General features: G+C 40.5%; 1 protein-coding gene across 6 annotated transcripts in view; it reads left to right on the forward strand.

Annotated features, from left to right (window-relative positions):
• LOC118811856 (neogenin) overlaps positions 1-14,613 on the forward strand; it is a 114,432-nt gene that overhangs the window by 81,548 nt on the left and 18,271 nt on the right. For all 6 annotated transcript variants that reach the window (XM_036576393.1, XM_036576395.1, XM_036576394.1 and 3 more), the window contains exons 8-13: positions 9,232-9,457; positions 10,508-10,662; positions 11,911-12,059; positions 12,205-12,343; positions 13,073-13,122; positions 13,769-13,910. In XM_036576393.1, the coding sequence (XP_036432286.1) occupies positions 9,232-9,457; positions 10,508-10,662; positions 11,911-12,059; positions 12,205-12,343; positions 13,073-13,122; positions 13,769-13,910 (861 nt within the window). The remainder of the gene's footprint in view (positions 1-9,231; positions 9,458-10,507; positions 10,663-11,910; positions 12,060-12,204; positions 12,344-13,072; positions 13,123-13,768; positions 13,911-14,613) is intronic.

Below are 14,613 nucleotides of genomic sequence, written 5' to 3' on the forward strand. Positions count from 1 at the left end.
GGAACAAAAACAAGCTCTCACTAGCTCTGCGCTAGTTTATCATGCTTGTTTGTCAGGGGAGGGAGAAAGGGAAAAAGGCTCACTGGAGCCCTGATAAAGGAGGAGGTAGAGCAGGGAGAGTTGTCTTTAATGTCTGCGCTGGAAAGGCTCAACTCTTTTCCAGGTTAATAGCTTTTCAAAGCCGGATGCTTCAGTGCTGCAGGCACAGGTCCAGTCCTAAAAGGGTCTCCCTCTGTCTTTCTGAATAAATGTTTATAAATATGAAAATGAGACACTTTTACACCACTTAAAAAACCCTCAAAGCTAGATCAGATTTTCTAATGTGTCCTCTTCCTCTCTATACACATGACCTTCATTTATTACATTTTGATTGTTGAACTAATGAGGACATAATCTTCATAATGTGATCAGGATAGTCTACACCAGGCATGGCTAAACTTTTTGTGTGGGGGCCCAAAGTATGTTTGTAGTGAGCTGAGGGTCCAAAAAGCAGCTAGCTAGCAACTCATGAAAGAATTTCGTCAAAAAGGTGGTCTTTATGAACCAGTTACTTTCTGTTAGCTATTCCAGTTATAATTGTAAGGTCTTAGATTTTTTTTCTTGTACATTTTATATGATCACATTAAATGTTTTGTTATTGTAAGTATAAAAATAACATTTTATTTATTTATTTGACATTTTATTTTCACATATAGTCTGGTTCAGAAGTACAATTACCTTAGAACACACAGTTTATAGTTACCATTGTTCATAGTTACGTATGGATATGAGAATAACGGGAAAAAAGGTCCATTCTTCAAGGTAAGATATCAACAGCTGCCATATAAAAGTTACATTTTAAAAGAAAAGTAAGAAGCTAAAAAAAGAGGTTGTAAAAAATGTGTGTTCTCTTGTTGGCTGAGAGAGTGGGGGTTAGCCAGCTTTCTGGTGGGCCAAATCAAACTTCCTTCCTACCTAGCTTTGACCCACGGGCCACACTTTGGGCAGCCCTGACCTGATCTAGACCATTATTTTTCAACATGATCCTTGCAGCCCACCTGATGTTTCCACAAATTTGCTCAATTCCAGATCCCAGCACGCTAGGTCAGACCGAAAATGTGGAGTTGTCTGGTGGGTTCCAAGGACTGTGTTGAGAAACCATGGTCTACACCCTTATGAAGGGTTTATGATTGGTTTAAAATGAGTTTATTGATGGTTATTAATTAGGTCACTAACACCTTAAAAATCATGACTAAACAGCTATAATGTGCTAATAAAAAGGGCGACAGTGAGCTGTTACGTCTGATGAATATGAATATCTGATGAAGCTGACAGGTTTAGTGTTGACAGATGGAGAAGACAGTGTAAGATCAGTAATCAGCAAGATCTGAAGTTTAACAATATTTAATAGTGAGCTCACTATTTTGCATGCAGCATGTCACTGTTGCTCTTTGTATTTAGGTGTAATAGCTGCTTGTGATGTAATTGGCCTAATTAATGACCATTCATAATCCCTTTATAAAGACATATATAAAGTCTTATTCTGAAGTAATACCAAACATTTATAGTAAAAGATCTATTTACTGTGCAGGTTCTTTCATCTTTTTTTTCTCCCTGAGGTTAATAGAAATCTTTGGTCTCGTTCAGAGGGCTAGTACTTAGTTAGCATTTTCAAATGTGTGTATGATTTGTGTGTGTGTGTGTGTGTGTGTGTGTGTGTGTGTGTGTGTGTGTGTGGACAGTTGTCTCGTGCTGCGACTGCTAGTGAGGACAAGGTGTGAAAGCGCTATTTTTCACTTCTTCAGCTGGGCTGACACCATAACTTCAGCCTAAATTACAGAAAGTGATAGTAGTTCTAGAAATGTCTCTCTTTTTCATTCAGTAATTACAGCAGTGGCAGAGGATTACATGTGGATTAAATGCAGTTTAAATGGTAAATGTCTTAAAAGCGTTCATCCTGTGGTTGGTGTTGAAGAGCAGGAGGAGCGTTTGGGCTCCAGTATATCTCTGTCTCTGTCTCTCTGTGCGCTACATATCTTAAAGATTACAGGGAAATACCTGTTCACATCAAATCTCTTGACTGGGATTGGATTTTTCTTCAGGCCTGCTCGTGTCTCACACAGGTAGTGATTCCACAGCCCACTGCTGCTGCATCATTGAGCAATCAGACGTCGCTGAGGCTGTGAATTGGTGCTGATGAGCTGGACTGGGCTGTGGGGGATTTTGAGAGATGGAGGGAATGGAGAGGAGAGAGGAGCGAGAGAGGGAGGGGGGCTAGGGAGTGACTGAGCGGGAGTATGTTTGCTTAAAGAGATGACCGGTTGGCTACACTAGATAAGCTCTCTAGCATGGACAGAATGCAAAGTAGCATCAGCTCCAGCGGCACACAGCACTGGAGCAGAATGAGAGGTGGTCAGGTTATTATAGCCATGTTTCATAGCTGTGAGAGAGACCACCTGGGCACAAATGCTGGTGCAGGGTGGGGACTGTAGTGTGGCTGTTTGAATATATGGGCATCTTAATATGTAAGGATAACACTTGTCAATGAGTTTTTCTCATTGGGATATTTAAATACTATTCTTTTCTTTTAAAAAATATGTACATTCGAACGGTAAACACTGTTAAAATGTTCAGCCGTAGTGCTGAGCGAGTGCCAGTCTTCCAGCAGGATGTTTCCTCTGGGAAACCAGGGGGCCATTAACCCAGCAGGAAGAGCCACACGTCCCTGCCTGTCCCCCACCACACCTCTCTCCACTCTCCATTCCACCCTGATGACCATGATGATGGAGGCCAACACTATTTCATCTATATTTCCTTCATCACCATGCCTTAAATATCTATAGCTGTAATACAGACGTAAATATGTTTTGGCTGTTGGGGGGCCTAGAGACATGTCTATTTTCTGCTCCTGCTACTCTTTCCTGTGATAACACCATCCTGTGGTTTCCAGGTAATGCATAACAGGTTATGCAAACAGTCTGTCAGACACACTTCTGACCACATTACCCATCCCAGCCATGTCCCTGGCTTTGGTTTCACATTCACTAATGCTTCGCAACACCTTGCCTCTGGGCTTCTCCCAAGTGCTTATAACGTCAAGCTCTGACAATCCAGTGAGAGGCTGTCAAAACCACGTCTGTTGCCGTGTCTTAAAGCGGAGTTATGTAAGCTGAAAGCCCATCCAGACCTGTTCTTACTCTCGGTTATTTTAAAGCTTGTATAGACAGTTTTTTCATACATGGATCCAGTCTACTCTTGGGCTAAACTGTAGTACCAGTGGTGACTGACCACTGAAAATCCTTCTCAGTCCAGACTTGTGTTATGTCTGGGGAACAGTCTTGTATCAGGTTGTATCAGAGTGTCTGTTTCAAAGGTTTCAGAGTCAAAGCCTCAGCCTAGCGTCCTTTATTTTTAGTCATTCGTCTGTGAAAAGAAAATATAAAATTATAAACTTTAGAGAGATGTGGCTTCTTATTGCAACTCAGAATAAATACATTACATTGGGATTCATATATATATCTACACTACTGTTTGAAAGTGTGGAATCACTCGAGTTGCATCAACTTTATTTGTTTCATCAACTTTAAGTTTATTTTTATTTGCAATTCATAAGCAAAACGTAATTATTTACAAAATGAAAATGGACAAACATTTTATAAAAAGCTGAGGTAAAAAGTAAGTAAATACACAAATAATAAATATGCTTAAATGTGTCATGTTAATAGCTTAGGTCATTTTATATTCTACTAAGGGAGTTTTAAAAACTGTAAATTAGAGATCAAACATTTTTAGATCAATTATTCAGCATTTTGGGATCAATAGGAATTTATGACATGATAAACCATATGGAGACACACACACACACACACACACACACACACACACACGCACACACACACACACACTCACTTGTCCTGCTAGACTTGTAAGGACTTCTATAGGTTTCTGTTGATTTTTTTATTACTGTAGCAAAATAATACTACACCTATACCTAACACTGACCTCATTCTAAAGGCAATTTTTCTGCTCTTTTAGTTTTTCCAAAAATAGTGTAATTTGTCATGAAAACAACACATGTTCAAGTGAGGGCCAGCAAAATGTCATCACTTGAGCAAAAATGTTTTATTGTCCTATCATTGTGAGGACAGGTTTTCACAAATATAGCAAGACAAGAGCACACACACACACATATAGTCATTTTTACAACAACTTCATGTCTGATGTTATACAGCTTTCTCATTTTGGTTCATTATTAGGGACACATCTCTGTTAGTTAATCTAGACACATCCTGACAACATATTTGAATGTTTTTCAACATTTCCTGCAACAGAATTGATTAGATTTTATTAATAACAGTGATTCCCAGTGATTTACTTTTGAAGGGCAGTGTATTAAATAATGTTTAATCAACGTTGTTATTGCACTTTGTACTGTATTGCACTGAAATGAAAGAGTTACTCTTGCTCTTGCATGAGGTCATGTGGAGGGTGACAACTGTTAGACAGACGTTTGATGGGTGTTAAAGAGACATGGTGCTGACATTTAGTCCCCAGGAGCATCTGCCACTCTGAGATGTGTTTATATTTCATTGTTCAACATCAAGGTCTAAGACCTCTCCTTTAGGTATCACAAGTGCGTATGAACATCTGAAGCTCTCCTGCTTTATAGAGGGGGAGCTTATTCTATTTGAGTTCTGTCTCATCTAATCTTTAATGTGGTTTCCCTATCATGATAAAGTATGCCATCTTCAAACATTCTCTCTCTCTCTCTCTCTCTCTCTCTCTCTCTCTCTCTCTCTCTCTCTCTCTCTGATTAAACCTATTAAACCAAGCCCTCACTAAACCTGCCACTCTCTCACTATGCATTACAGTTGTATTGTACATAATAATTTTTTTCCATTATTATTTTAGTACGTATCTAATAATATCTAGGAATGATATCCCAGCATCCCTCCCCTGTACTTACTCATTTCCTGAATGTTGATATTCCCTTTGAAGAGCAGAGTTAATGCCCCCCTGCAGTGGCGGCCCTGTGGGGGAAACAGTGTATATATAGCCCCAGAAGCATTGTCATTAGGGTGTGTATCCCCCTCCACCCCACACACCCACCCATTACCTTGCATTATAGGGCCATTAACAAATAGAGGTACTGATATTAAAGGGGGTGTAGTGAAGCGTAGGCAGTGTTGATACAGTTCTGTGGAATGCATTGATGTGGCGAGCCCCACTGTGGTATGGTTATCTTTGGGGCTTGTCTTTGTCCTCTGTGGCCTAGTGTCTTCCCCCCGCTGTTCTGTGACGTGGTTTATGAGAGATGTGTGCCGGGAAAGAGTGACCTTGTGGGTACGTCCTCACCAGGTGTTTGACGTAGGCGTCTCTCACTCTTTTGCGGCTTTCCTGAGGATGTAGTGGATTTAACCAGCCCAGACTGGGTTTGGATTTTTTCATAACCTGGTTCATGGCCTAGTGGGACGAGAAGAATACTGCTTTGATTATGACCGTTTCAGTGTGGGGTTAGTCATGAAGTACTGAGTATTTTTTCAAATAGCTGTACTTTATTAAGGTATTTTTTAAGACTTCAGAGACTTTCACTCTACTATATTTTACAGTAAAAAAACCTTCTCTTTTACTCCTCCACTGAGCTGTGTAAGTACCTGGACCATTGATCATAATCAGTATGTGTGAGTAACAAAAGCAGTTCTGAAATATTAAAAATAAACTTTCTGATTATTTAAAGTAAAATTCATTTTTTTTATCAGCCTGCAAAGTTAGCCTGTTATGTTTTGCGTGTCTACAGCCTCGATTTTGCAGTACTTTTGTGTTTATAATACATAAGTACAATTAAAAGCAGGTCCTTTATTTCAAATAGAAATAAAGAAGAATAGAGGACTTTCACTGGAGTGATTTATTTATTTATTTATTTATTTTTAAGCTCTGGTCATAGACTGTTTTAATGTACCGTATAATCTTATGTGGTTTAAGACTGAATGTCATTAACTGCATTTACATGCTCTCAATAATCCGATAGCTGCAGAAAATCAGATTTTGTCAGTAACCTGATCAACACGTTTACATGCGCTTGAATAATCAGATAATGGGGAAACTCCGGGTTTACATGAGTCAGACAATAATCGGATTTCTGCTTTGCAACCCAGTAAACTCACAGAAGAAGATGTGACGTAAACATAATGTAAAACTCAAAGTTCATGCTGCGGCTTTTTTTTTAAAATAACGCGCCACTTCACCTAAAAATATGAACATACATCATCTAGAAGATGAAGAATATTTAAATGTTTAATTTCGTCAAGCATGTAGTTGGTTTCAGCGTCACTCCAAAGAGTTTTGCAGCCATTTCGTGGCAACGCTGCTTGCTTATTTCCGGTACCGCTGTCTGTTTTTGCGCATGTGCAGAAATCCGAAACAAATCCGAGTAAGAGTTTACATGCGCCGAGAAATCTGATTACTGAGCTAAAACCCAGCTCTCTTTATCGGATTTCTCAATCGGATTTCTAGACCTTACTCCATCCAAGAAATCGGAGTATGCTGTTTACATGACCATTTGAATAATCAGATAACTGCAGAAATTTGATTATGATTGGATTATTGAGTGCAAGCAAATGCATTCACTGTTTAGTCAAACTGAAGAGTTTTCATTGTGGAATTCGGTTTGTCTAAACCCACAAGCTTAGTGGCCACAAACAAATGTGAGCGGGCACTAAGTGAGTTGCTGACCCTGACATACCAGACATACCATGCCATTACAACGTAATTGTGCCCGTTTGAAAGAGAATGTAAATTGTTGCCCACGAGTGGATCTTAAACCTGAACAGTTTTTGACGAAAGTGCAGTGCTTCTTATACAGACCTCATAGAGCACTTTGTGGGTTTATCTAGAACCTAGAGACCAACCCACCCATAGCTACTCCTGTCTTATTCACTATAGCCAGCTCTCTGTGTCTGATATCAAGATGTCAGTGTGGCTGAAATGAAGACTGGACTGTGCTGTTAAGGCTGGCCTGCCCTGCTTCTTGCTGTTTCCAGTGTGGCTCTGTCCCACTCAGTGAGAGGAGAGGAGCTCCACTCTGTGAGCTGTAGTGCCCAGCCTTGCGTGTGACAGGCTCCAGCTGGCATCAGATGGGCATTTCACTGCCAAGCGCTTCAGGCTGGCAGCCACCTCGCCTAGCTATCGCTCTCCCTGTCACAGAGCTGCCGTGCTGTCCCTTTGGCACACACATTCATTCATGCAGTGAGATGTAGCCTACACGAAGGGCAATCCCTTAACACACTCTCTGAGTCACTCTGAGGCTCCTGGGGGAAATGTTTCTAGAGCTGCATTTTAGCATCACAGCCTCAGGATCGCCTGAGTTTGAAAGGTCTAGAGTTGTCATTATCAATTGTAGTACTAATTGGGTAATCTGTATGAGCATCCATCATCTTCTATTTTGAGGATTGAAGAGTGGTCAGAGTTGTAAAAATAAAGGCCAAACAATAAAAACTGGCATAAAGGGGAGCGCCACCACTTTTTCAACTCTTCTGCATAAATAAATCATCAAGATGTAAACATATTCATTCAGAGTGGTTTGATATGAAATTCTCCTTTGTAGAGAATTCTACTGAGTCAGAATTGTTTACAGTGGTGGTGATGGAAACCAGACGTCTAAAGAATTTAATGGCTCTAAAGTCTCCCTTACAGAAAGGTATTTCTTGAAATGGTCACAAATATGCCGCCTGATGCCTGAGACATTGTTGTATGATAATTTTGCGATAAATTGTTGACCTACGGTGTATTCCGTTCATGGCGGAGAGGCAGATAGTTCCCAAAGAAGACTTATAGTTTTCATAGTTTTGCATTATTAATCTTCAACCCATCAATAGAAGAACGATTCCATAATAATTTATTGGAAAAAGACAAAAAGGAAGGCTTTAAGAATTTTACTTATGTTTTCTTATGTTACATTATGTCTCTAAAAATGCTTATAAATGGGTGTGTCCAACAGGCTCTGTTTCTTACTACAAGAGAGATTTGCATTGTGCATTATCATCTTGCAAATGATTGTTGCTGATTCATCAAGGCAGCTTTTGATTTATTTTAACCAAGTTTCAATCAGATTTAACCATGTAATCGTGACGGCCCTAATCCTATTGTACTGTATTTCTTTTATTCTGATTCAGTATCGCAAACTAGGAGAGACTGCTTGTATCATCTTATGCGAACCTTCATACATTTGTTGCAATGGCAATTCAGTATTGTGATGCTGACGAAATCACAATGCATCTCCCAGCTTTACTCCATTCACACGCATTGTGCCCCCCACACTGTGCTTTACCCCTGATGCTGGTTGCTGCTTTGAGCTGTGCTGTGAGCCCTGCTCTTATCTGCCTGACTGCCTGCATCCTGGCCCATCCTTCTGCAAATGAACATAATGAATTGCCTCGAGTATTCACCATGCGTCGTTTTCCAGTCTGCCGCGCCTCCAAGACAGAAAATGGGCTAGTCAGTATTCAGTGTGTTACAAGCAAGAGTGCACATCTCTATCCGAGTGTTCACAGACTGGCTGGATCTGACTGCTCCTATTAGGAATGATATAGAGAGCTTTAGCTCCGCTGATTCAAGTAATGCACTCAGACATATGAAGTAAGGCCAAAAGAACAAAGGAGTAAAAGGGCAGCCTGTGTTTTCTCTGTGCAGAGCAGACAGCACAGTTCATCTCAAATTTTCAGGCCTGAGAAAATAAAACTTGCTCTTAGGCTTTTTGTGATAGCTTCAGCAAATCTTCACTATTAAAATTCATTTTTAGTTGCACCAAATGCTTTCAGCTGTGTTGTTATCAGTGGAAAAGAAAATAAATGGTTTCTGTTGCCTTTAAATGTAATGTCAGCGTCAGATGTGACCACATAATTAGTATTGTGCTGACTGATATGAGAGTTTGTTAAAGACGTTCCCTCTCATCAGTGCTGTAGTTGTGTTTTTGCTTGCTTATTGTGGGTGTTCTGCATGCCAGCCCACTGTATATTAGCTCCATCTCCTGCGCTCTTGCTCCATTGTAAATTTGGTGTTTTTCTTTTATGTCTTTTGTGGTGGAATGTTGGTGTTTTTGTTTTTTTGCGTCAATTTTATTATGTTCTTTTCTTTTTTTCTATTTTTCTCACCCTCCTTTCCTCCCCTGCCTCTGTATCTATAATTTACCCTCCCTGTTTCCCCTCCAACCCTCCTGTCATGTTGACCCTCCTCCCCTCCCTTCATGTACCCAAGACATTGCCCTCCCCACTTCCACTGTCCCCTCACTGACCAGTGCCACTACTGACCATGTAGCCTCCGGTTTGGGGGAGCGCTTGGGCCCTACCCCCTCGCCCCCACGGGACGTCGTGGCTTCGCTGGTCTCCACCCGCTTCATCAAGCTGACCTGGCGGCTGCCGGCCGAGCCACATGGAGAAAACATCAGCTACTCTGTCTTCTACAGCCTCGATGGCTCCAGCAGGTAGAAACCTTGAAAATGATGAAGAATCATTAGTGTGATAAACCCATAACCATGTGATAAAAGGCTTAGACAACACAGATTAATGAAGGGTGGGCGATGTGGCCCAAGTCTTGATGTCAGATGTATTTTTCCATATTAGTTTATATTATAATTATCACTCAGTGTTAGATGCATTACATCATTTTTAGTGTTTTGAACATAGATGGTTGTTTTGTTTTTTATTTATATAAAATGATTTTTTACCAGCATAGAACATAAATGAGTATAAATAAAAAATAGAAATAAAAACCTACTTTTGCTGGGCCTTTACATTCAACATGCATCATTTTCGGTCTTCATATTTCCAACACTGTAAATGACTAGCTAACTTTCCTACTTGTTTTTGCTGTCGTGCATGAACAGCTAGGTGAGTAAAGCCCCAGCTAGTGTACTGAAATAGACATTGCTGTAATGCCAGGTTGAGAATCAGACTGGCATAGTGATCATGATCAAGCACCTCAAATATGCATCATCAGTATCAGACAAATGTCTGATTTTGATAATTATTATCATTAGGGATAAATCATTAATTTTGATGTCAGATTCTGATTTTTTTGTAAGCCAAATTAGCCAAAGGCTGATTTTTATTAACCTTTTATCTGAAAATCACACAGTGTGGGGTAAATACACAAACACGTTAGCACATTTCCGGTACTTTTTATCAACCAAACTTGCAAAATAAACAATGTAATTTGCTCTTTAATGGGCTAAACTTATAAATGACATCAAATAAATAAAGCGCAGCTCACTATTTAGCATGGGAAATGCAAAGTCATGCAAAGAGTCATACAAAATTGTGCTATGACATTTTGGTACAGGCGTAGCAGCAGCATTCAAATAGAGCTTGAGTGCACTTACCTGGTTCACATTATTTACCTAATGAAAGTGCAACAGAGATCTCCCAATCTCCCTGTTTTCATTTGTGCCTCCCTAGTTAACACTTTTTACCCAGGTTTAGTTCAAGCTTTTATTGCTGAGCTAAACATGCTGTTCCTCTTCTCGACTCCACAGGGAGCGTGTTCAGAACACCTCGGCTCCGGGAGAGATGCAGGTCACCATCCAGAACCTCATCCCTGATACCAAGTACACTTTCAGGGTGGTGGCGTCCAACAGAAACGGCCTGGGTGAAAGCTCAACCCCCCTTACAGTGGCCACCCAGCCTGAAGGTAGGAGATAAACACACAGACACACACATTCAGCCCGTAGCCCTCACACATATTACCACAAACTGCTGAAGCAAGGCCAAGTCTGTGGTCTCCCTTCTGACACTATAGCCCTTCCCTCTGGAGTCGAACAGGACCTGTTTGTGTGCTGAGACAGAGTCTGCTTGCCTGTTCATTCGAACCAAGCTGACCAGCATACTAAAACTGAGCTGAGCGAACCCGGGGGCTTTGCAGGCACCTTCAGACTGAAGCCTGCTCTGTTCCAATGCTCCTTTTGGCAAGGTCTGCTCTACGTGTGTGGGGTGAATGTTGAATATTCAGACAGTTGGGCACTCGACCTATCTGGTATTAAAGCGTCACTCAACAGCATTAAGGGTGATTTATCATGTATTGAGCTTTAGTTGCTTTGAGGGCCTTGCTCTTTATTCTGGGTCCTTGTAGTGTTTGCTGTAATAGCAGGCCACTCTTGGATACGTCCAGCAACACTGGCTATTCCTGAGAGATTGATGAACCTGGCACTGTTCTGCTAAATCACACTGGTTGTTCTGTTTTTCAAATAACCTAAATCACTACACAATAAACACAAAAGCGAAGGTATCCAGGTGCAGGGCTGCTGGCTATGGATTAGTTTTGCTTATTTGTTGACTTAAAACAGCAGCAGCCAACGCTGTTGATTCTAGGTCAGCACTCCAACGTAGATGTACCTTTTTGAATACCAACGGTGAACTACAAAACACATTTCCATAGTTATCAAGAGTGGAAATCTCTTCTGTAAGCTAGCTGTGCCTTGGTTGCTGCAGATTTTGCGCCACGTTCCGTGTGAGATGTCATTATTCAAAGGAGCCTGCTGCGGTGGGAGGAAATGTGTCATCCTTTGTCTCAGTGCACTGTAAAGTTTCACTACTGAGCAAAACAAGCAGCTGAACAAAAGAGATGTAAGGCAGAAAGTAGACCTGTAACAAGTCGAAGTTTGGTGAATGCATGTGCTTTGAAGAAGCTGGGTTCGGCTCCTGTAATTAGCCTCATCTGACATGAGGATGCTCAGAGCAAGTGAGCAGCTGTCGCTCATCCAGATAATCATGATTGAGAAGGTCCTTTGTCAAAACTGCTTTGGAACCTGTGATTGGTGTATACTCAAAATTGTTACAGCCAGAGACAAAACTTCAAGTTTTGTCAGTGTTAGCTGTCAGTTTTAAGCTACTGGGTTTAAGTAGCTTCTGAAAAGTGTGCTCCATCATCTGGTCATTCCAGTTCAGGTACCAGGACCTGCCCCCAACCTGCAGGCAGTGTCTGTCACACCCACATCAGTCACTCTGACCTGGGAGAGACCAGTCACTGGCAATGGGGAGATTCAGACCTACAAACTCTACTACAGTGAGAAGGGACAAGACTCAGAGCAGGTAAGACCCAAAAATATGAACAAAAAAAGATCCAGCTGGCCATCCTGAAAGGTGGCTGTACATTACTGGATTTTTGAAAATGTGTCTTCCAAAACTTTCTGAAGGCTTTGGCTTTATTTGTTCTTGTGCTGTTTCTCTTTCTCAGGACATGGATGTTGTAGGCTTGGCGTACACAATGACCGGGCTGAAGAAATTCACAGAATACAGTTTCAGAGTGGTGGCTTACAACAAGCATGGCCCTGGAGTCTCTACTGAAGACCTGACCATTCAGACTCTCTCTGATGGTGCGCATCCCTGTAATATGGTTTTGTGTTACACTGTTCAAGCCACTATAATCTCTGTGTACTTTGCATGCAGTTATTTACTATTCTTGTAATATTTTAGTATCAAAGTAAATATTACAGTATTGCACAGGCAAGACCTTGTCACTCATTTCCGTTTGCTGTAGCAGACTACATAAGCTAATCTAATTAACCCAGTTAAGTGAGCACACATTATGCGCACAAACTGGAAGATACAGCATATTGTTTACTGAATGCTCAGCAACTTTACTCAGGCTGAAGGGTAAGATGGGGTTGTCACAACAGGACCTCAGGGAAAACAAGCTAAGTGTGGCAGGTGGTGTTCTGCAGTTCTTAAAGAGGGAAAAACGTGAGAACAAAAGAGACAGTTTAATGACAAAAATCGTTATAAATGACGAGCTGTTTCTAAGCACAGTCACACTCAAACATGCTCTCGCTCACTCTCTCTCACGTGCATTCACTCAGGAGTAGTGATATTTTTGTATGGGTACCTGCTAATGTCTCACCAGGGAATAATGATCCCCAAAGCTTTATTTAGAAAGGCAACAGAATCCCAAAATAAACTCCCAGCATAGATGAAGTACTTTGAAAAAAGCTCTGTGTATAAATTAGTTATTTCAGCCCAGATATGAGCTGCCATATAATGAGCAAGATTCTGTTTTTCATGTACTGCTGTAAAAGTGTTTCTCACTGTTTTACCTGTTTGTGCAGTACCAAGTGCAGCACCTCAGAACCTGTCTCTCGAAGTCCAGAACTCAAGGGTAAGTGGTACTATGTGCAGCACAGTGTGTTTCCATTTTTTGACATAATGTGAAAATATCAGCTGCCCTTTACATTTTGTGCAGTTTTCCTAATAAATGGACCAATATGCTTAGAATCACTATAAATATAATTATTTACATTGAAAGTTAAGAATGTTTCCTTCTCCTGTAGAGTTATTGTTTTAGAGATACAGTACAAGCTTTTGGTCTGACAGTGAGAATGTATTAGCTCAGACTTTTAGTAGTGTATGTCTCATCTTGCTAATGTACCAAGTTCTATTAATATTTGTGTCAAGCTGTTTATTAAGATCTGATGGCTCATTTCTTCACACCCTGTGGACTAAGCTTAACTGCCTTGTTAATTCCCATTGGCATTTTTAGATTTTAACCTCAAGGCAAGTGTATTTTTAATATCAGATTGTTTGCCTAAGTGAAAAATGAATATCTCTTGTTAAGCAATTTTAAATCTGAATTTCTACAATATTCTCTCGTCATTAGAGAGCTAAGCTGAACTGGATAAGACTTGGTATTAATTCAGGTAAAATGGTGGTGGCCTTCTCTGTGAGGAAGTGAATCTCACTCTTTTAAGATGTGGTATATTCAGCTTTGTTATCTGCTGTGTTCTTTTTTTGTTTTTAAACCCCAGAGCATTATGGTCCGGTGGCAGCCGCCTCCCCTGGGAACTCAGAACGGGGAGCTGACAGGCTATAAGATTCGCTACAGGAAGGGAGGAAGGAAAGGAGAAGCAGCTGAAATCATGACCACCCAACTCTCTCAGCTTATTGATGGTGAGTAATACAAATTATACCTGTCATGCCAGAATCAAAAGCATGTATGTACTTTAATTTTAGTTTTATTTCCTGTAAACTTGTTAGAAGTTCTGAAAACAGAAAAGTTGAAGCAGTCAACAAAATCTTTTCTCTGGCCTCTTCTGTTTTGAGGGGTTTGAGCAGTGTGAGGATATGGGTGCCTTGTTAAGGTTTTGGTATTTATTCTCAGCATGTGATCTCATGAGCGTAAGAGTTGAGCAGGAGAATGCCAAGAATTCCGTAAGTTCAGAGATGGAGAGCCACAGCAGAAAGTCAGCACTGGAGTGTGAAAACAAGATTGGATATAAATTAGTGGATGAGTAATAGGGGTGTAAAAATACATCAGTGCATCTGAAGGCGGTGATTAAATGAAATGAAATGAAAAAAAAATTAGAATTAGAATTAATTATAGTTTCTATATTTCACTGTGACATTTCTCCAGTGACATCTGTGCATTCACTGTATGTAATTTAATCAAATCAAGGTTAAATTTGAGATCTTGTGATGCAAAATACTTGAGGATTATAATTGAGTTGAATCATTATGGGGGCAGCGATTTATACTAGTAGATGCTATTATATTGTGTTTGTGTGTGTGTGTGTGTGTGTATATATATATATATATATATGTGTGTGTGTTTAGTAGCTTCTGCTGCTCTCCAGGCTGCCATCGTAAATAAGAA

This window comes from Colossoma macropomum, unplaced genomic scaffold (genome assembly GCF_904425465.1).
Source record: "Colossoma macropomum unplaced genomic scaffold, Colossoma_macropomum, whole genome shotgun sequence".
In the NCBI taxonomy this organism is placed as follows: domain Eukaryota; kingdom Metazoa; phylum Chordata; class Actinopteri; order Characiformes; family Serrasalmidae; genus Colossoma; species Colossoma macropomum.